Raw genomic sequence first — 23,268 nt, 5'->3', positions numbered from 1 at the left:
ACAGAAATGGATAACCTATCAGCCCGATTTTATTTAGTATATGTTATTCTATTTCCACCAGGCCTATTGCAAAATTAACATCTGCAGCCTGGCTTGTAAATATTTTATTTGTTTTGCTGAAATCGATTCTCCACACTCATACAGTCAGATCATTGGGAGCTAATCCTATCCCGGGTGATAATCACCCTTGTTACTCACACATAAATTGATTTACAGTAAAAAGAGAATCCCGTGCCCTATGTTAAACAGTGTGCGCAAAGCAGGAGATTTGGACTGAGAGAGGTTGCTAACACGACGCCTGCTCCAAGCACACGATGGCCGCCTCCGGTACAGCAGGCCTACTGAGATCGAAAGAACTACAGTTTTCAGCATGAATGAAAACAAAAAAAACTCATTTTAAATATAAATAGACGCTGCCTAAAACTCGTATTTAATAAGCGGCCGTTAGTCGACTCTATGTTTAGACTTTATAGGATGTAAGAAGCTAGACGTTTTGAAATCGCTTCATTATATGAGTATTTAGACATTCCCAAACTCTCTTTCTTTCCGTCTGTCTGCTGAAGGCCTCTCGGCCCTGCTGTGTCCTAGTCAGAAATGATGCTACACACCTGCAAACCCATATTGCAGAAATAATTTTTTGTTCCTCGATTAACGTATTAACTCATATTTTAAAAAGTCGATGATTAATATGTTGTGCGGAACGATAGTTGTCCATTCAGTTTATAAGGCATTAGATTTTAATATCGAGACTATAAATAGTAAAAAAAATACTTTTCTGGTGCGTTTTAGATAGATTGTTTTGCTTTAGGAGGCGCTGTTAAGTCTTTTAAACCCTTTGGTTACAATATTCCTTGTTTAATGCTTGTTTTACAGTTAACACTATATTAACTTTAAAGACGTCTAGTGATATTTAAAATACATCGTTTTATTTTTTAATTTTAAAAATGCGTAGTATCGAAAAAGAAGGATATTCTACTAGGCAAAATGACAACTATTGAAATAGAGAAACCTAATAAAGTAACTGGTTTTAATTAATATTTGCAATAGGCAGCACTGAGAACTGTGTATAATGCCTCGCAGTGTACATTTCAGATAACTGTAATAATTAAAAGGCATGAATTGTTCTTTTGATATTAGACGTGGAATGTGATCTTTTTTGTCAATGCGGTACTTCCATTTCAATGACATTCACGTGCTTTATTGCGGTTTTGCCTTTCTGTATACATGCTATTAAGTGTGAAACAAAAGAAGCAAACACAAGACACTACAAACAAGCCTTTTCGGGCACTGCGTATTTAAAAGGTCCCCTTTCCAATTCCGAAAACGAGCCATTGTTTAAAAAAAAACCCAAAAGAACATGGTCGAATAAAGAATTTCCTTGATCAAAAATGATCAACTCTATCCCACTGTGTGTGTGTTAAGCCTACTAAACATTGCATTACGAGTGCTTGCATATTCGCCAGTTATACTCAGATCCGGCGAATGCCTCATAACAGACTCGAGTCCATTTGTTTTGCTTAAAAATACTTTCTAAATGATATACATCGTTGCCGTCTTGTAATTGTGAAGAAATCGTATTGTACATTCAATGTAAATTAGCTTCTACTGAAAAGTATTTAATCCTCCCTTGATTGGAGTATGAGGTCTATTCTCTCATTTGATCGTGAGAAACAATCCGGCTCCCGGCTCCTTTCGTATTGTTTCGCTGCCCGTCCAAAGTAGTTGGTCTGGTTTACAAACTCAAGTCTTGTTTTTCAATGCCTATGAGGGCCGACACCCCCGTCGGAGCAGCAGCGAGCCACACACCGCTGCAGGTGTGCTGGCGGAGCTGTAGGTGTTCCTTTGCGAAGATAAAGACATGGGATCTGGACAAATGAAAAATGAGGTGGGCTGTTCCGCTCCTACGTAACAGCCGAGAGCCAAACTCCTAACTCACACCAGATTCAGCGCTTCCCCACTCCTCCACCATCCTGCTGCACAGAGCGGCTATTGAGAACGAACCTCTTGAACGGAATCCTTCTAACTTTTGGTCTGAAGTTTGAATGGTGTCATTTTGCTGCTTTCCTCCATAATGTTGGGTACAGTAAAAATGGAAGGACACGAGACTCCAGACTGGAGCAGCTATTACGCTGAAGCCCAAGAGGTAAGTATTTTTTTCTGTTTGGAAATTGAAACAAAATGTAATGAGGGTTAGAAAGGAAACCGAGCATCAGTGATGTCAAAAAGAGACAGGACTGAAATGTTCCTCACTAAAATGTTTTTTTTTTCTGATCTTTCTTTTTAAACTACAGTTTGTTTTCTCCAGTTACACCGAGTAAAAACAATTAGACTCTGGGGTTCCGGGTAACGTTGTGGGTGTCTGAGCTAAATGGATCATTTTAAAACTTCAGTTTTCACACTGCGGGTGTGCGCTTTTACTTCAAAACCAGCGTGTCTGAGTTCCAATTCTGTGGGAACGCTTGGTGGCAGCAGTGAGGTCAGATCCTGAACATCACGGATCTCTGAGTGACTTTCTATGGCCCCGAAGACAAGCATTTCTAATTTGTTAACAGACAAGTTATCGAGGAACGTCAACAAATAATAAAAACAGGCTCGCAGCACCGTGGCTATACTTAGTGCGCAATAGGAAGATAATTAACCTTATTTTATCAGCAGAGGAAGCAGTGACACATATATATGCACACACACGATTTCACACAGTTGAAATTCACAGGAATCTAAAAATGAAACAGGCCAAATAAAGCAGAGATGTTATCTTCACTAAATATGTAAGAGTTTCAACAACATAATTGAAGAAACAGACCATCAACAAATATAATTTAGCATCTGACTAGCGTTTATGCAAATCTACATCCAGTATTATTCACATATTCTTATATTAAAATTTCCTAGCATTTGCAATACCTCTCAATGCAGTGCTCAGTAAATCTAAATAAATCACCGTAGTTCTTGAATAATTTACTGTGAAACCTTAGGCCATTTTTCATGAGGAGACAGGTAATATTTTTGGTAGTAGCTTATCAAGACTCATTCAGTAATGAACAAATTACGACAGAGACGTTTTTGTGCTTATTATGTATCCCCACATTTATACATGATATGCAAAACAATTTCAAAGGTATCCATTCAGTTATGTACACTTCTGTTCTTGGTTCTCGCCTCTTTACCCTAGATTGTAATGTATTTCTTTCCCCTGTAGTTATCAATGTTTTCTGTTCAACACGCCATGTCTGAACAGATAATTTAGAATAAGTGCAGGTTACACAAACAACTTAAGAACGGAGTAATATCTGTAATTTATAAACGCAATATCACATTAACGTGAAACAAATGAGTTAATTGCACTAGCCTACAGCTGTTTTCCTTAACCCAAAAATTACAAGTTTAAAGACGATTTGTTTTTTTTTTTAAATGTGGGGCTTTATATGTAAAAATATTTTTCCCCTTGCTGTACAGGTATACTCATCAGTGCCGAACAGCAGCATGAACGCGGGTCTCGGATCCATGAACTCTATGAACACCTACATGGGCATGTCGACGAGCGGGAACATGACTTCGGGCTCGTTCAACATGTCCTACGCCAACACCGGACTCGGAGCCGGGCTGAGCCCCGGCGCCATGGCGGGGATGCCCCCGAGTGGCCCCGGCACCATGAACGGAATGACCAGCGGGGTATCGGCAATGGGCGCCGCTCTCAGCCCGTCGAACATGAACGCGATGCCGGCGCCGCAAGCCTCCATGAACGCGCTCACCCCCTACTCCAGCATGAGCCCAGCCATGAGCCCCCTGGCCTACGCTCAGCCCAACCTGAACAGGGCACGGGAAACCAAAACGTTCAGGAGAAGCTACCCGCACGCCAAGCCGCCATACTCCTACATATCTCTTATAACCATGGCTATTCAGCAGGCGCCGAGCAAGATGCTCACGCTGAGCGAAATTTACCAGTGGATAATGGACTTGTTCCCGTATTACCGGCAGAACCAGCAAAGATGGCAAAACTCCATACGGCATTCCCTTTCTTTCAACGACTGTTTCGTCAAAGTGGCCAGGTCGCCGGACAAACCGGGCAAAGGGTCCTACTGGGCCCTACACCCGGATTCTGGAAATATGTTCGAAAACGGCTGCTACCTTCGCAGGCAGAAGCGGTTCAAGTGCGAGAAACGGCTGGGCGGGGGGAAGGGGTCTCAGGACGGCAGGAAGGAGCAGCCCGGGGGCTCCGGCTCGCCTTCCAGCGAGAGCAGTAACGCCAAACCCGGCCCGATGGAGTCGAGCTCCATCTCCAGCTCAAACCAGCCACCCAGCCCTCACAGTATGGACCACGGCAGCGGCACGGCCGCCGAGCTGAAGCCCGGCGGAGCCCAGGGCCACCCCGCTGTCAGCTCGGCCGCCGCGCTGGCCTCCGTCCCCCTTCCTCCTCACTCGATGGCCCACGAGCCCCAGCTACACCTCAAGGGCGATCCCCATTATTCCTTCAACCACCCCTTCTCCATCAACAACCTCATGTCTTCTTCGGAGCAGCAGCACAAACTGGACTTAAAAGCGTACGAGCAGGCTCTGCAATACTCTTCCTACGGGTCTGGCATCTCAGCCACTCTGCCGCTAGGCAGTACTTCAATGGGCGGACGAGCCAGCTTGGACCCTTCAGCAATAGAAGCCTCTTACTATCAAGGTGTGTATTCGAGACCTGTCCTTAACACCTCTTAGTCTCAGCTGCTTTATTCCGTACTGAAGAGAGAAAGAAAAACACACTTTTATTATTGCACACGCCTCGTGCATTTGGACTGTTACTTTATTGTACAAAAATGTGTATGTGTAAAAAGTATACTGTAAAGGTCTGCCCTTTGAATGATTGTATAACCCCCGTCAGAATCATTGCAGACGCCCTGCAAAAGTGTATTTAAAACTTTTTTGAGCTTGTATCCCCCCCAGCTGTAGACGGCACCAAAGTTTGTTTACAGCCTTGTTGCAATATGTCCGAATGAAGGTCAGTGAGGTCTGTTGGAAAAGCTGAATGAAAAAAAAACAAAACAAAACCAACAATAACAAAAAAAGCACACCATCTTTGTGTTTCAGCCTTTCAGGTCATCTGTGTTGTCATTTTTTATGCGTTGGTTGTATAATTTTGTTTCTTTGGCACATATGCGTTTCTAAAAAGTACAATTTTGTGTTAAGAAACTGCATTTCATCCACCGTGGTAAAATGCACAAACTGAAATAAAACCCACATTTCTATATTAAGCAACCCCCCGTCTTTGTTGTGATATTTTACAATCGACCTTTCTTTTTGTGTCCAAGCCGGGATCATGCATATTCTCGTAAAAAAAAAACAATATTGTATTTTGTTACAAATATTTACTTTGGTAGATGCCAAAATGTGTTTAATTTATTGCATGTTCCTTTTAAAAAATAAAATATATATAACCATTATCATTATTTCACAGTGTCTTGTATGATGCAAATAAAGATCTTAAATATATTTAAGGCATGTACTGTAGGTGTTCTCCTTAAATTTTACTCTTAACGCTACACTTCTGCAATTATTATTATTTTATCCTGACCTACGTTACAAATAATTGCATATTACACGAAACAATGTTATCTAATTAATGTTAATAAAAATAGATGTATTTTTATTTTATATCCCGGCAGCAAATTATCTTTTTGGTGGTGATAAACTTGGGGAGGTAAAGTGATAAAAGATTCATGAAATAGGCTTTTCAGAAGAGCGAAAGATCCCCTTTTCACATGTTAATGGACATTACCGCAAAGATAACTAAACAGTAACAGGTCGTGTGCAGGTCCTTCTTATTTCCTGTATTTATCATGATTTAATTGACACCTTGCTTGAAACCCACATGAATCGCCGCCAGTGTTATTTTAATCGTCCTCATGGCCGTCAGCGGCGCCCCTGTGATAAAAAAAACGGACTATTCCTTTTTTTGTTGTTTTCAAGAATTGTCGCTTAAACAAAACTAAACCGATCCAAACAAAAATAAAATGTTCACTGTTCGCCACTGTAAGATTTATTTTTAAAAAAACGCAAAACAAGAAAATGCCGGCTGATTGAATACAGCTGCAGGGAGAGCTGAAATTGCGCATGGCCTTTTGAAACGGGGGAATCAACAATATCATATTAAGCCAAACCATCATTTTGTTATTTGTAACCTTACATGAAGGGACTTTGAACCTGAACAGATTTTACTTTGATCATGGTATTTTGTGGACACACACTTTGGCTGAGGAACCATGAAATTCGTTTAATTATCTTGTAATTGCCCCCCGATGGGCAAATAAAATGGAGTGAATTGAGTTAGGAAAGCTGTCTAATCTGGAGAAGGGACTGAACGCCGTTAAAAACACGGAGTTTGTGCAAAAGCGTGTCGCTTATTGTCTTTCTAGTTCCGTACTTTTGTGATCAACGTTTCCATTTTATTAATAAATTGTGTTACTAAAAGGGACATTGGTTGAAATTAATTTTTTAAAATTAAAAGTCAACCGTTCGTGGAGTTTTGATTAAAAAAATACAAATCATCGGGTACAGACAAAAATCTTGTTTTTCCCACGTTTAATGAAATATTTATTTTTATGGTAAAGATAAAGTTTTTTTTTAGAAAACCTGTGTTACCAGAGCATGTCTTTAAAGTTTGAATGTTTGTTACTCGCCTTTGAAAACTTATTATGACAAGCATACGTTCTAGCAACACATGCCAGTTACGTGGCGCAACTATTTCATTTTTTGGAACAGATTTTAAGACGTTTTCTAGATTTAACACCTCGTTGTCTGACAAACTCTTGTACCACATATAAAAAACTCACATAAAATAGCGTGATGTACATACCGCTTCAATGACGCACTTTTTGCTTTAGAATAAATAAAGACGATAATATATGCATTTAAAACAAAAATTGTAGTAAATATTCATGAATAGGCCGACAGACATTGTTAAGGTTGATTTTTGATAGCAAAGCACTTCATGAATAGCGCAGTCGTTTACGTATCACTTCCCTTGATATTCACGATCGAAAAAAAAAAGTGTGCAATTAAAATGTCCGACAGGTGAAGTAACCCTTTCGGCATTAAATAACCTCAATACACACCGCGACTCTGAAAGTGGCACCTTACGTGAGATTCCCAACGTCCAGCGTTTTTAACATATTTAAATTGAATTAACTGTTATGAAGGGAAAACTGCCATCAACTACAGATAGTTTTCGCCCTGGGATATTTAGGTGTGTCCGCGTTTTGGGATGTGAGCTTTTTAGGCTATGTACAGCATGTCTTTAAAAATCACATTTTCTCCATGTCCGCCGTTAAGGACGTTAACAAAAGTTTGCAACAGCAGTTGCTTGAGAGAAGCCGGAGTTTACTCTGCGGACAGAGAAAATGCGCGAACATTACTGAGACCCTGATTCCAAAGGGTTTCTCAGCAGCTGCCCTGACTCGCTCTCATCGCTGTTCAGGAAAATACAGGACGAAGACGTTATATCCAGACTCGGCGATAGTTTCTTTTTAATTGCTTCTAATTTAATATTATTTAATAATTTAATAATTCATTACCACATGCGGGTAGTTTATATCCACTGAATTAAATTCATATTATTTCACAAAGCGGAAGTGTGAAATATACTTATTTCATAATTTAGTGCTGCATTAAGAATACAACTGATTGCCACGGGTCTGTGTAGAATAACAGTCGTTCATCAATTAAAGCAGCTAACTGTCGAGATCGCGTCAGATATTTTTATCAGTTTTGTTTAAATGTCATGGGTTAATCTATTTTTGTGTCTAATTAAAAGCACGCCTATGTTTAATTTTTTTATCAATGGTTCTGTGAAAAATCCGTTGTTCGTTAAATACATGAAAACGTCAAATAAATATTCTAAAGAATAAATTCGATTAGATATTTATTGGTCTTTCATTACATTGAATATCACAGGAAGTGTTTACACCATTAACATTTGCCTTATTTGCTTAACTATTTTATACATCAGTTGAAAATATACACACATTTGATCTTGAATACGATTTTTGGCTGCTAGAAATTGCTCATAACCTACTTTTTCTTTGCCTACACACAGACAAGCGTCACCCTCCCAAGTTTCGTACGGGCATTGTGAATATTTACAATACTCCTAAGTTTAAAGATGCAGAAAGGCTCCTTGGTGTTTCAGAAAAAAAAAGAGTTTACTTTTCAGAAATCAATGAAGTTTTTTTTTGTTGATTTCACAATATTCATCGAGATCGATTAGTAATCGCTCAGAAGAGGTAAATAAGACTTGCTGTTTGACGAGTTTGTTGACCAGCAAACGGCAAAGTTAAAAAGGACAAATTTACAAACAATTCTATTAACTGAACCTCCTAAACAGCAAGTGCCATAGGTTGCCGTGAATACTATTATTTCAGCAGGTGTATGTATCTGTACCAAGATGTAAGGATAACCCCCACTTCCTAATTTAATAATCAGTCTAAGCCTACCATTTAAGCATTTATAGGCAGCAATTTTCACCCATTCTTCGTCGGAAATCAATAGAGACAAACTTAAATAAATCTGCAGTATAAAGTTTCACAGTTACATAGAAAATACACAAATTCAAGAAGAAACAAACCTGGACACAATGACATATACAGTGAATATATTTTGACGTCCAAATGTATTAGTACAACAATAAAAGATTAATCGGTCTCTCTCGATTTTCCTTGTGTGGCGTAAACAGAAGAGGTGTTTGTATCAGAATTCTCTGAACTTTGGACAAATCAAGTTCTCAAATGTAGGACTGCTGTTTAAACAGACGTAATGCGCATGTTTTTTTTTTCCACTTCGCCCTGAAAAATATCTCGCCGCATAGTAAACCGCAAGAAGTGAAACTCTGTCCTTATTCAGATATTTGTTTAATTATTTAACTTTTAAGGGGAGGGGAAAGGCACGAATTCGAGGTACGTGTGAGTTTTATGATTACTACCATTACCCAGAAAAGTGGGAGCCCTTTGTTTGGGAGGTTATTATTATTCCCGTCCCTCAAACCTTCAGGCAATCTAACCCGAAAAACAAATTTAAATAAACGTGTGTTAAATGAACGATTTTGTGTGATTTGTTGAAAGGCAGATATTGTTTAAAGTTACCTACATTTTCATGAAAAATCTAATATTCTTTCTGACAGTTGCACATATATGGACAGTATAAGATTTTCATAAAATGTTTGTGTACCATTTAAAACTTATTCACCCATATAAAAGACATTAAATTAAAGGAGAAAACGTGATTCTCCTTTAATATTAATGTTTAACACGCAGTGCGAGTGATTAAAAATTGCGTCACCTAACACGATTAAGTAAGTAGAAACGATTATTCGTTTAAGATAAATAATGGAACCCGAACGCTGCACTGAAGATCTAATCCCAGCGCAGGGATCGGGATACCGAATTTTTAGATCCTGGGAATCGCCGAAGACTAACCAATCCGCGAAATATCTCGGAACAGCTACGGTATCTCATAGATTCAGCTTCAGAAATTCAACAAATTAATATCACACAACAGAAAAGTGTAAGATACGTATACATCCCTATCTGTTTAGATGGACAGGCGGACAAATGGTCAACTCTTTGCACGCCTTGAAAAAGAGGCATATGGATCGCGATGACGATAAGCATCTTCAACGTCTTCAAGGCCACTTGTCTTTTTAATAAGGTGTCTCCCCCTTCCATTTTGAATTTGTCAATTGTTCTAGGCCAGATTTTATTAATGCGAGACATATGTTTCCAGTAGGCAGCGTCCAGAACCTAGACTTCAACGGCTACTTGTTTTCCAACTTAGAAGGCATTTCTCATATCCCATCAAAAGCCGCGGCTCTTTCTTCAGCCTTATGGACAAAAATTTCGACAACAATGCTGAAACCCTTTTACTTCAAAAGCGGCCATCAGCGAGGCTACCCGTAGACCTTTCTTCTCTATCTTTTCATTCTTAGTTTAAAAAGCCACTACAGGGCCAAGGCGCTTCTAATACCTTTTGATGGGGATTGAATTCATTATCTCCAATAACACAATTGTGCTTGGCCAACGAAAAGAGCAAAGCCATACCCCTTCAGAATCACAGGCGAAAGAAAGAAGCTTTCAAAGGGTTATGGAGAAGAGGGAGAGAGATCTCTATCCGAAATCAGCTTTAGAAGCAGCTGGTTTTCCATTAAAAATTATACGGAAGAAGTTTATTAGAGCTTTGTGTCTTTCTAATATGCATTGCCTAAATCAGGTTGGTGGTCTCCGTCTTTACTCCGCGCATCGCGTGTTTTGTGTCTTCATTAATCCATTCGCAAAGCTAGAATGAAGCTACAAAACCCAGTCCCAGAAACAGCACGGAGAAAGCAGAAAATAAAAATGAATCAAACAGATTCGTCGACAATAAATAAACTTTTTTCGAATCAACCTCGGAAAGGAGTCCAGACACAACATTCAAGTAAAATGATCAAAACCACTGAAGTTAGACCCGAAACATTACGCTCATGAGGAATAATCCTTTAATTTGCATTTAACAGATTAAAAAACCCAATAAAATAAATAAAACATAATGCTGCTTAACCACATTATAGAGGCATCATTATGAAACCGGGCGTTTATTTTTAAACTAAATCACAAATGTATCTTGTTAAATACGTAGGATATTCAAATACTTAAAGGAAAACATATGAAAATATTTATATCATATTTATTTGGAACAACAGAGTTTACTAAAACTTAAAAACACTTTTCAAAATTGAAGAATAGCCGTTAATATGTTATAATCAGAGCATCATAAAAATGTGACAAAAATGGAAAAGCATTTCTTTAAGTCTTAATAAACACGAAGGGTAGCACAGAGGCATTTAAACAACTTGATTGAAAAGCTGCATTTCCAAGAGTCCAAAACAAATGTGCTGGCAATGATTTAAAACATCGAGTTATTAAGTCTTAAACGCTAGTAATACAACCACAACATGCAATTTAGTTTAATGAGGTCCAAATGTAACTGTAATCAAACGATTTGGTTATTTTCAATGATTTGTCTCCCTAGCATAATAATAATAATACAATAATAATAATAATAATAATAATAATAATAATAATAATAATAATCACAGAAGCGAAAAGTGATTTTTAAGAAATGGTTGCAATGATCCGGTATCATTTTTTGGAGTTCAGAAAAACTGGTCTGTTTCACAGAACCTCTACAATTGTTGGAGACTGTTTTTTAAGCAGACGTCACAAGCTTAGGTACATATGGATCGGTTGCTATAGCTAAGTTAATGGTAAAGTGTATGTAGTGAATAAATGAATGTATAGATTGGAGTGTATTAAAGAATAAAAGCCCTGAAAGATCTGGTGTCGTTATAGCAACGGGATCAGCCACGCTTGTCTCTGAAGGCCATTCAGCACTGGGCTGGCGGAACACGTTTTTAATTAAAGCGTATAAAAAGTTGTTTTGTAGTCCTGTCATCATCCGATCGGTTTCAAAACGGGTAATCAGGCTTCTTCTCCTTTTGATAGCCAGATGAGCATGTAACGCAATCTTGTAAGTTTTGGAGGAAAAAAAAAAACCTTAGCCAAGATGCCCCGTAAGGAACAAGCGTTCCGAAAACCCACTCAAAGGGACATTTAAGGTAATAATCACATCAGTCATAGTAAAATTATATTAGTAGGGAAGCTACAAAAATACGCAGTTTTAAAAATAGCGTTGTCATTTAAGCTAACCTTTAGCCTTTCACTATAGTTGTCAGACAAAGCAGCTGTGACAATGTATGTAGCACAGGACGGATTATCTGTCAGAGAAACATACTGTGGGGGACTGTGGGTTTAAAGAAAAGGGACACCCAGGTTGTGCCATCTCCACGGTTACGGCTGGAGGTGGAATCGACAAGCTTGTAATAGTGTCTAGCTTTATTGGATGGGAGGGGAACTCAGCGCCCACTCTCGCCAAGCCCACCCCCTTGTCACCGGACTGGAAGAGACTGTTGTAGCGCTGCGGGCCGGGAGGACGGCGAGCTTTCTGCGCCAGAGCCGACCATTAATCATCTCCTCACAGACTCCGCCCGAGCCGCCGCTGTTTGAGCGAGGGACGCGGTGGGACGAGCGCGCCACATTGGGGTCACACCTTCAATACCAGAAGAGGAAAGCGTAAAGGATGTGGAAATAATTGTTTAGTATATAAAGTTCTGCAAAGGTCGCTTGATTTCTTCGGCCCTCGTTGTGTTTATAAATTATCAGTATGCAAAGTGGCAACGACAGAGGTCTTTAGGGCTGTAGGTAAAAAGTGGTTTACACTTGTTTTAGGGGTCAAATCAAAGTTAAGCAACAATGACGGCAAACAGTTATCTGATCTGTATAGCGCTGTGTGTGCACATCTTGGGAACAGAAACCCAATGTCCAGCCTCCCTCCGTGGAATGATTTACAAACCTCAGTAGCTGGTTAGATAATTTGTCTAAAGGGTATAACACACTGAGTGGGCAATATAGAGAAGAAATACACGCGTAATCCTGAGGAATTATTAAAACACGTGTCAAAGCTAATCTTTTCGATGCAATTCGCACCGAGAAGACGCACTTTTATGAAGGATGGCCGTAGTGCACAACAGGAAAGGTTCATTCTGGGCCTCAACTCAGCACTTTTATGGACTTGGCCATCGGCGTTGAACGATTTAGAAAAATGTAGCTACCAGTTGTGATGCTGCCAAAACTCTCTGCACAACCAATGGGATTCTGGAGAATTGTGAAGTAGAGCTGTGACACTCAGAAAGCAATTTAAGTAACTATAGTCCATATTGATATCGCAGAGAGAGCTCTCTAATTCAGATAAAATTGCTCCAACAGTGAGCCCCTGCAATGAATCTCTGGTGGAAAATAAAGGCTTGATCCCACTGTTGTATCCAGTTTTAATGCTGGCCCATAATGCATATGTGAATTCAAATGGAGAATACCCCTGTTACACACTTAACTGGAAAATAAAGGCATGCAAAGACACTGGAAGGACTGGATAAAAATGGCCATGCTGGAAAATCGCAATTTTCCGATTCCTTCAAGTAGTTACTTAAAAGAGACTGGGAATAATGAGATTACCTCAATAACACCTCCAATAAAGTCAGTTAATAAGAGTGCAGAAAATAATTCTTTGGTTTAGATAAATGGGTTATCAGTATGTTGTAGATTTAATATCTTCAGGTTCATTGAGGGATTTTTTCCAATGAACTGTTCCAAATGAGAACATTAAGAGAACTGAACCTTAGATAAATACTGCAGCAGCAGTCAAACAGACAAATTTTATCTTCAATTATATTTTAATAGCTTTCAAAGGCACTATCTGATTAATCAGAAGTTAAGTGTTGCAAATGGTTGTTATCATTTTAGTTACAGCAACGAGCTATAAAATTCGAAGAATACAATCCATCTACAGATGTCAGTCACCTTTTTTACATAGTTCTTTAAAAGGCCTACCATGCTTAACTTTAAAGACTGTTTTCAAAGAGATACACGAAAATAAATAAATTCTCAAAGCTTTAGTCCAACAGAGAACTTCGTATTAAACAAGGACCTAAATTAATACATCATACAGAGCACTACTTTGGATATGAAAAGTCTGATACTCCATCACGAGCTTCCTTGCTCATGTGAAAAAGCTCCGGGCACACAAATAGCCACCAGAAAGCACTGGAACTGGAACTGGTGGGCAGGACGCAGTTTTGGTTTAATCCAGAATGCAGTAATGGTAGGATGTAGTAATGGTTTAATTTGTTTTAACTGCTGTAGTACTTAAAATGAATTTGGAATTGGAACAAAAACGTGTAAAGACTATGTTTCTTTATTCCAGCATGGTCACTGGACGAACACCATGATAGCCTCATGACAGTGATATACGTTCATCATCAGACACCCGAGCTTGGCAGTGCTAGCCTTTTTTCCATTTAAAATCTCAATGATCCTCTCGGTTGTGGTAAAAACAAGAAGAAAAGAACAAACACAAAATGTCTTGTCGTTAAACAAGAAAGTGAAGCAGGATACTGACAGCATCTACACAGCATCCTTGCATTCTAACACATTTACAAAACAGGTTTGACAAACTAATTGACCAGTAATATGAGACACAGTTTGTGTAATTGTATCACTTTCACTTTACAAAAAAGGAAAGACCATCCCTATAGTGTTGCATCATGCTTCATCCCCATTTGTAATGGTTCTGCTATTTTTGTGGATCTCAATATGTATTCATATTGCAACGTTAACAACCAAAATATGTGTAGGTCCAGAAAGCCTAGAAAGGCATTACATACACCTGATGTGGTAGAGAGGGTTCATGAACCCCTTCTACTGCGGAATGAGACATTTTCCCTGTCCCACACGGATTTTAAAAGGCAATGCATAAAAAGAATAAAACAAAATTAAATAAAATGAGAAGCATTGCAGATAATGAGTGTTTAAGGAAATACATTTGGCTGAATAACAGCTCAGCAGCAGAGTGGTTAAACATTTATGATTCAGTTTGATCTCTGCTTGGAATGTCGACTGAGTGCACCACTTCTAACAACTGTTTGCCGAGTTAAGGCTTCAGTGTTGACACAGTGTTAAACGCAGCAGCCTGGTCGCCAGATGTGGCCACATCTCCAGACTCGACCTTTCAATCAGATCACCGTCCTGACAGGCCCGGCTCCCACCTTCTTCCTCAGCACATCCACCAGCCGCTCCAACCTGCGCGGAGAGAAGGGAGAAAAATGAGGCGCTGGCTGAAAGGGGCAGTGTCCAGCGGCCACCGTGAAACAGTGCCGTAGTGTCACCCTCACAGACAGGAGCACAGGCTGGGGAATCCGGTTAGAAACAGGAAGGAAAGAAATCTCACACATCCTTACTGAGGGCAGAGAGAGCCTGGGACTTGGATAGCTGGACCACTTTTGTTTTCAGACTCCAAAAACACTCCAGTACCGTACTGAACCTGTGCATTCAGTAAAGAGCTCCCAAATTAGTGCACACAGGTGTGGTTTCCTGACAGTAATCAAATCCATGCTTATCCAGTGAGATACAGGAATGTGACTGTGGGCAGAAGGTAAATCCCACTAATGACAGGTGAGGCTGGACACACTCTCTTGCCTTGATTTCAGCAGAGCAGCCCTTTACAACTCAAGTGCTTCAGCAGAAAACCGCAGCTTTAGGGGTACCGACGTCTCAGAATTGCAGAAAACTAAATTATTCTTGAACCGAAACTAGAATTCTTTCTCTACCTCAGATACTTAAGAAATGCAATGTTTATTTTCAAGTCTTAACAAGTCATTATTTTGATACTCGACCTTGTGTGTAGAAATCCTTGATTTTTACATCTTTGAACTAAGGAACGGTAACAAATAATTACCATTCAAATAATACATTTTCCATACAAATAATGGTTTTCAAATCGTCATATCTAGAATGTCTTAAAATAAAGCATTTTTTTTTCTTTTTAAAGGATTATAAAATGGAGAAATGACTAATTCTATCCACACAAAAATGACATTATTCAAAACTGCTTCTTCAGGATATGACAAACTGAACTCAATAACAATGATGAAGTCTATTATGTGGTGTCTTACCTACATCCGCCTTCCTGAACTTGTTCATGTTAATATAAGGGAAGGGCTGCTGCTTTGGAGGATCGTGAATCTAAGGTGGGGGATTAAGTGTGTGGAATGGAGAACTGAGGCCGCCCTGACATTTGATTAATTTAGAAAATTACAAAGATTTTTGATTAAGAGGTTGATAAGAACTATTCTATTTGTAATTCTTCCATTTGCTCAGTGTATTTGGTCATAAATGCAAAATTTTGTAACCGTTAACAATGATCAAAATTCCTTTCTTGCCTCTGATGCTTAACTTTAAATTAACATGCTAAAATTCAGACTGAAACAAAGCATGTGTCAGGTACTCACCAGCAGCATTTCATGTACATGGAGAAATGCCTTATTCTGATCTCCTGTGAATCACCTGTAGTCATGCTTCTATTTGCGAGGTACATGTATATACCAGTATTTCTAGATGTAGACAAACCTTCAGTGCATCAGCACGTATACAACGTTTAAGGTAATTATAATGTAGATTTATAAAACAGAAGAAATCACATACAGTATAGCTGTTTGACCATGAAACTAACAACATACTAATATGTATTAAGATACAACCTACTCATTTCAATTAGATAATTATAACCTTGTGGGTTCTTATATGAATATAAAGACCACTGCATTTGCAGCCTTTGAAACGCTCCTCGGGAAAGGCAGTGCTGCACACATCCGGTTCCAGCAGGTAATCAGGCTGTGTTCTGCGCTGCCTTCCCATAGCGGCCATCCAAAACTCCTCTGACCCGCGCGTCCACTGACAGTTTGCTTACAGCTGCTTCGGAGCAGACGGCAGTTTGTGTATTACCACTTGGTTATATTGATTTATCAGTAACAAAATATACTGTGCATACAGAGGTAAGCGAGAAAAGGTAGCTCTAGTGGTAGTACTGTATAACCTCAGCTTGTTGTTGAATACTTCAGGACTAAATCAGAAAGTTGGCACAGGCCAGAGAAACGTGGCAGAAAAGACTAATATTTAGTAAGGTCACTAACGCTAAATAAACAGGGCTCGGAACAATGGAGGGAGAAAAACTTTGTCTCTAATTGATGAACTCTGCAGCTCCTTTATAGATGGCGTGCATTCATGAGGCATTTGGTCATGTTTGACCGAATTACGAAAGACACATTTTAAAGCACGGGTGGCAAAGGTGCGTCTGAACTGCGAGGGGGATTTGGAAAATATGATTTACAGATGCATTAAAACCCAAACACGCACGCCAAGGAAAAGCCCGCAAAATATAAAAAATCCCAATTCAGAATTCGGGATACTGCAAAATCAACAACTATATCTTGAATGACACCAAGTAAACACAGATATCATATAAAAGCTAAACAGTGTCACGTTTTACAGATGTTAGGTTACATTAGTGCTTATGTTGACCTTGTAAAACATTTTTCAGGTGTGATTCCTTGTGCAAAAACTAAATGTTGTTCTTTAAATGCATACATATTAAAGCCATCTTGACTTTAAGTTAGCGGACACATTTCAATAATCACAGTTTAACTTAAAACTAAAAATTAATAATGCAATAATACAAAACAGTATATTCAGATATCCTGAGCAAGGCATACAGATATGGTGGATGAATGTACTGCTTATGTAGAAAATACTTAATGGAAGCAGAAAATATATTAACAAGGACAGAACAATCCAGAGTTAATTAAAGCAAAAACTTTATTTTAACTGTGGGGCATCTATGGAAATTGTCAGTGACGGAGCTGGATAGTTTTTCCTGACTTTGTTACCTTCACATATTAGTTAAAGAAATACTGAAATAAAACTGCAGTGTCTTGAGGTGCCCATCTGCAGCCTGTGAACTGATGAAAAGGGCTTTGTGTTTTTTCATGGCCAAGTTTGATTCTTTCAGTCATTAGACATTCTGCTCAGAGCCCATCAATGGAGCTGCCCTCTTGCACCGATGTGTTAAATTCCCTCCTCCTGCAGGTTTCCTCTGCCAGCAACACTACAGAAAGGCAGCTTGGTCCCGGCCACATTCTTCTCACAGCTGTGCTAAGAGAAGTGTCAGAGCTCCTTCCCAAAACCCATACGTGTCTCTCGCCACGAGCCTGTCTGCGGGTCACCTTGCGCTCTGGTGCGAGTATTCCATATTCATTCCCATTCCTCTTGCTCGTTTCTCTGCTGTTTCTGGGAAAGGTTAGCCCTGTAACCCAGCCCGGGGTGCAGCTCAATCCCACACAACCGACTTGCATGAAAAGCCGTGGTGAATGGTCCGATATTTTGCATTCACAGAAATGGCACCTTCTTGCTCACGACAGGCATATTTCTAACGCGCTGGCAAACACCACTGACCCTCCTCGCATCTCCTAAGAGAAGGGCTCTGGCTCTGTTGCTTGGATTTGTCTGTCTGTGTAGACACCACAGCTGCATACACACTAGCGCAGAGAAGAACATCTGCATCATCTAGTACCATTCCGGTTCCAGCACACTGCTCTACTGATAATTCAACAACTAAGTGACCACACAGACTGAAGAGCGTGCCAGGCACGAAACTGCAATATTTTTTTTTCTCCAAAAGGGTGAATTCTATTCAGAGCATGTTTGCTTCGTTACCTCTCACCCTGTAAGTGCCTTTTGCCAGAAATCAACAATACGAGTTAACAAATATGTTATTTGATATACTAAGTGATCCTTTTCTGGTAAAATACATTTCTCAGCATGTGGCACGTCTCAAAGCAAAGTAGCCACTGCTTTGAAAGAATGCTCTGGAGGCATTGTTGCTTTTAGCATTTAGTGGGGGGAGAAAAAAAACGAAGGCCTTTGAAGCAAAATGAAATGCTTCTAAAGAGTCCTTTAAGTACAATACCGAAACTCTGCTTTTTATCCTGAACCTGGGGGAAAGTCTTCCCAGAGCCCTGCACTGCTCGCCTCCCATCCGCTAATTCATCCTGCAAACAGATCAAGCAGTCGAGTTGGTGCAAAAGTCTGTTTGCTTTCTGCTAAGAACCTCTGTGTGACTCTTTCTAGGCTGCAGCAATACATCTGGGAGGACTGCCCAGACAGTGCGCCATCATCAGCATGGAGACCGCCCGCACGATTTACATTTTCTTTTCTTTTTAATTGCGTGACTTTTCTGATTTTTAATCGGAGGTGGGGGGCGTGGGGAGCATCTGAGAGGAGGCGTAATGGCTTTTTGTCAGCAAATATCAACTGCCGGGGCTCTCTGAAACCACAACTGCACTCGACTTCTGAAAGGGCTCTGAAAGAAAGGAGCCTTCATTATTCACTTACATTGGCAAAAAAAAATTCACACTGATCCAAAGTCTAAATCTGGTCATTCTTATGAAGGATACTTGTTATCTTGTTAGGAAGTGAATGAGTTTTTAGAAGACCGAGAAAGTTACACAGTTCCCTATATTAAAATCCGCACTACATTCTCGTATTTTGAACTGAACAAGCCATCCGTAGATCTGAAAGTCCAATTTCCTCCAGAGCTGAATTGCAATTAAAAGTTATTTAAAAGCTCAGAAAGCAAACTGACTCAAAAGAGAAGAGGGAAGAGCAGTGCACCTCAGGTGTAGAAGAATTCCAATCGAGGAGGAACAAGTGTGTACAGAAATGTACCTGAGCAGTGGAAAACTAATCAATGCAAGATGAGAACTTCCCTGGGAAGGAGACATATAGAAGGACACAGCAAATTGAGATCACCGAGACCCAGGGAAGCCCTCTGTATAACACACTTCCCCGAGAATCATTAACAATAGCTGAATGCATCTGTTTAGATAGGCTGCCACTGACTGTGATGTTGCCACTGACTTGTGGCGATTCTTCCAGATGAACACTTTCCCAGTTAGTCAAAGAAGGATTGCGCTGCCCAGGGATGTTGCTCTTCTTGATGCTTAGCTGCATGTCAGCTCAATATGGCAACTGCAACTCTCAAAACGATTTATTGGCATAGAAGGTTGATAAAAGCTCAAACAGAGCTGTGCAACCATGACTGTAAAAGTCAGAAAAAAGAGAAGAACGGGGAGAACAATAGCCAGGCTTGTGAACAGCACAGAACAGGCTCTCGTTCTTAACACGGCTGCTTGATGGAAGAATTCAATAGAGTTAGAGAAGACAAAAAAGAAGAGAAGAAACAAAACCAACAAAAACACACCATCTCTTATCAGCTAATCCTTTCAAAGGGGAGACAAAGACAGGAACTCACTTTTGAACTTTTTCGTGAGCCTCTCTCTGGGCCTCCCGCGCTTGCAGGAGCTGGGCCTCCATGTTTGCCTGCTCGGCCAGAGCGAGCTGCAGCTGGGCCAGGAGCTGGTCGCTGTGGAGACCGGCCAGGGACACCACACCCTCCTGGGAGCGCAGGGCCTCTTCGTAAGAGCCGAGCGCGGAGTCCAACTGCTCCCTCAGGCTGGCCTCCTGTGACAGCGACTTGTGTAAACTGGGGGGGAAGTAAATGGAAAAAGAACTGCCTGGAAAAATAGCTATTAGGAAACACACTCACCTGAAATAAGCATGAGAAAAGATCTGAAATGAGTGAACATTTGGGTCTCAATTACCTTTTACGTTTCTATTGTTTTAAACCTTAAGTGTGCAACTACCTTCACCTCTAAATAACCATCAAGAAACTCTTACATCATTGAACATGACTTCTCCTAAGGTCTGAGTGAATCACAAGCTCTGGCCAGCTTTCCCTCAGGGGTTGTAAACTTCTTACAGGACCAATAAAATGCCTGTCCTACAACAGGAACATGAGGACGCTCTGAGAAAGAGGATTCTATTAATTACTCACAGATGTGAAGCAGAAGACTAGAGGTTTTATTTTGTTGTCAATTTCCATAACAATGACCTCTTAGGGCTGTAAGTCCTGTGTGTTAACAGAGGTTGTACTGTCTGTGACAGTGGGTGGCTCAGAGGTCACAGCACCCTTACAGAGAAGAGACTCAAGTACCTGGGATGCTGTACCTTCACAGCCAAACTGTGTGAGTGAGCAGGGTCACTGTGTGCCAGACTGCCTGTACCCCACCACTGTTACATATTTACAGACTGATTACAAAAAATGCAAAAACTACAATGGCTATTGTACATGATCTCCAGATATGTAAGGTCAGAAGATAATGGTAAAAATTCTGCAGGTTGACAAGACTGCAAAGACACATAATTAAACTGAAATAATATGAGCATGTGGTGACTCAGAAGATGTATTTGTGGTTGTAAGTGTTGACATATTTTAGCAGTGACACAACAAAGTGTAACGCAGCCAAAGAAAATGTAAGGAGCTGGCCGTGCAGCTGGCCTGAAGCAGAATTAGAAAGTTTATGAGAAGAAACACGAGGGCCTGTGCTGAAATTTCCTTCAGAGTCCTGAGACAGGTGTGCTTGCAGATTACACCTGCTCCCTCTCGCTAGTCTGATTCGCTGTAATGTTAACGGTACCATTTGTGTTCCGGAGTCGTACAGCGAAGAGGAGGTCGACCCGTGCTGCCTCTGTGCTCTTGGGGTACTGGGTTCAATTATCTCCTGGTGATCCACTTCCCTCCCATCTCATGTGTAATTCAGTATGGGATACCTGGGGTGTCAAAACTGCATGTGTGTGTCCTGCGATGAACTGGCGTCCTGTCCAGATAGTACTTCCATCCTGTGCCCTGTGTTTCTGGGACAGGCTAAGTGTTGCTGTGTTCCTTCACACCAACCACTGTCTTTCTGATAAGCGGATTCGGATAATGGATCCTTTTCTCCGACGGCTGATTAAAAGCTGGTGTCACAGCAACTTAACTTTTTATGCATGACAGACGATTGTAAGGATTAATTTAAAAAAGGGATCAAGATGATTTGTACTTTGTTATTTTGTTTTTAATAACAGTAAATTCCTCAAATCTCCTTGCTTGGTGCATGTAGTGAGAGTGATCTCCGCCTTTGGAAAAGTGTCACCAGAGGTGTTGATTCACATGCCCAGCTCTCGCAGCTGAGCAGCCCCATGTTGACACATTTGATGTGAATGACCAGTTTTATACACTAACAGAAAATGGATTGACCTTAACAATGAAAGCAAGCACTAAGTTTACCTATCTATGTGAAATGTCACTCTGTATCAACAGCCTATATCAATAGACAAGTTTAATATTCTAACCGAATGTCAGTACAAGAAACAATATCAGGAAGTAATAATGCGGCAGAATGTCAACGGAATACATTACCATACAGCTTGACTTAATGTGCAAAATTGACTGAAACCTGGCTGTGTATATTAGATAGGTGCTCTTCGGGGCACAACTTGAGAACCTACTTTCAAATGAAGTAAATGCTGTTCCCAATAAGGAATAACTACTGATCCATTAACCTCAACAGATATGACCCTCCCTCCTAAACTGCTGCTTAGACTACTTATCAAAGCGTCCCCAGGAGAGAAAGAAACACTGGACATAATGAACACAACTGTGCAAGAAAAGAATGCTTGCAGCAAACAACAAAACAGAAACAGACTTCCAGTGTCTTATTGCTATCTACGTATTTGACCTAAAACCGATCACTTAAGCATTCTATTCATTACAAGGCTTTAAAAACAAACGCCAGCACATTTCTATTCACACAGGTGTGTGATGAATATGGAGTGATCACAGAGGAGGTCAGAGCTCCACCTTTCTGGGCGAGCTCTTTCAAAACAAACAGCTCACACAGGATCGATCATCCCTTAGTGAGAAGACTGAAACAACACTGCAAGGAATTCAACAATTAGGAGTGATCTGGCTCCCCTGGTATTAACCAGGCATGCTGCTACAGGTGCTCCACAGTACCTGACCTTGAAAGTTAAATTTAAAAAAATGCTCATTAAAATGACTACATATGCATCTTAAAAAAACAATATGTATTCTTGACTCGTTTAAACAAAGATACATTTTACATTTTAATAAAAAATGTCAGTAACTGACTTAACCTCAGCTACTAAGAGGAAATATTTTCAGATGTGTTTCTGATGTGAAGTAATTTTAGAAAATGAAAATGAATCTAATCCTCACGTTTTCTTTACATAAACAAACCTCTAGAATTTATTTGCATTGCCTTTACTTGTAAAAAATATAAATCTGTCCTAAAGTGAGCCAGCCATAAAAGCATATATTACACTTGCACAATAACAAAAAGAGTGAGTTTGTTTAAAAAAAAGGCTCTCCTTCCCACCAAAATGCAATATTTAATTATTAACCTCTCGGCACAGGAAAGAACTTAATGTCATTCTCAAAAAGTAATTGAAGTACAGCAATAAAATGGAAATAACTCAATATTAAAGAAAAGAAGAGCTGGGAACGGAGCTATCGCTGGGGAGACAATAAGACGAAGGTTTTCATTTTCACCTGCTAAGGAGAAGCTCTTTGCCATTTTAAATGCTTTATGTTCATTTGCGTACCGTGTTCCTCAGTCTGTAACAATTTTAATCATAAAAGCACTACAACTGTCCACACCTCAGCCTGTCAGTCCACTCAGTTCACGTCCTGTTAACCTCTCTAGTGAGGTCACTTTCTTAAATCTTCACCTTAACTCGTCAAATGAAAATGAGACTGTATTACTATACATACTCTCACTGTAAACACTACATTAACTATCATTCATTGCTACACCATCAAAGCAAGGCATGCCGGAAGGCTTCATATATTAAAGTAAAAAATGCTAATATTTAGTCTAGGGGGAGTGTTTTCTAAAAACATGCTATTTCACAG

General features: G+C 39.9%; 2 protein-coding genes across 5 annotated transcripts in view; one reads left to right on the top strand and one right to left on the bottom strand.

Annotated features, from left to right (window-relative positions):
* Positions 1–1,934: 1,934 nt before the first annotated feature.
* foxa1 (forkhead box A1) lies at positions 1,935–5,241 on the top strand. Of its 2 annotated transcripts, none has more exons than XM_088925213.1 (2): positions 1,935–2,143; positions 3,457–5,241. In XM_088925213.1, the coding sequence occupies exons 1-2, from the start codon at positions 2,072–2,074 to the stop codon at positions 4,702–4,704; spliced, it is 1,320 nt and encodes a 439-aa protein (XP_088781339.1). In that variant the 5' UTR covers positions 1,935–2,071; the 3' UTR covers positions 4,705–5,241. The 2 variants fall into 2 exon arrangements, with proteins under 2 accessions (XP_088781339.1, XP_088781340.1); XM_088925214.1 differs by lacking the exon at positions 1,935–2,143 and adding an exon at positions 2,934–2,997.
* An 8,037-nt stretch (positions 5,242–13,278) lies between these two features.
* mipol1 (mirror-image polydactyly 1) overlaps positions 13,279–23,268 on the bottom strand; it is a 70,216-nt gene continuing 60,226 nt past the window's right edge. For all 3 annotated transcript variants that reach the window (XM_088925784.1, XM_088925782.1, XM_088925783.1), the window contains 2 exons: positions 19,768–19,998; positions 13,279–14,702 (listed from right to left, as the gene is read on the bottom strand). In XM_088925784.1, coding sequence (XP_088781910.1) covers positions 14,636–14,702; positions 19,768–19,998 — 298 coding nt within the window. In that variant the 3' untranslated portion in view covers positions 13,279–14,635. The remainder of the gene's footprint in view (positions 14,703–19,767; positions 19,999–23,268) is intronic.

The sequence above is a fragment of the Atractosteus spatula genome, chromosome 9 (assembly GCF_055471065.1).
Source record: "Atractosteus spatula isolate fAtrSpa1 chromosome 9, fAtrSpa1.hap1, whole genome shotgun sequence".
In the NCBI taxonomy this organism is placed as follows: domain Eukaryota; kingdom Metazoa; phylum Chordata; class Actinopteri; order Semionotiformes; family Lepisosteidae; genus Atractosteus; species Atractosteus spatula.
This window is presented reverse-complemented; position numbering and strand designations above follow the sequence as displayed.

Bases quoted from the DNA above. Each gene is read 5' to 3' on its own strand.
- foxa1 (XM_088925213.1), top strand. From the start codon at position 2,072: ATGTTGGGTACAGTAAAAATGGAAGGACACGAGACTCCAGACTGGAGC. The intron at 2,144-3,456 runs GTAAGTATTTTT...CTTGCTGTACAG, and splicing joins ATTACGCTGAAGCCCAAGAG to GTATACTCATCAGTGCCGAA.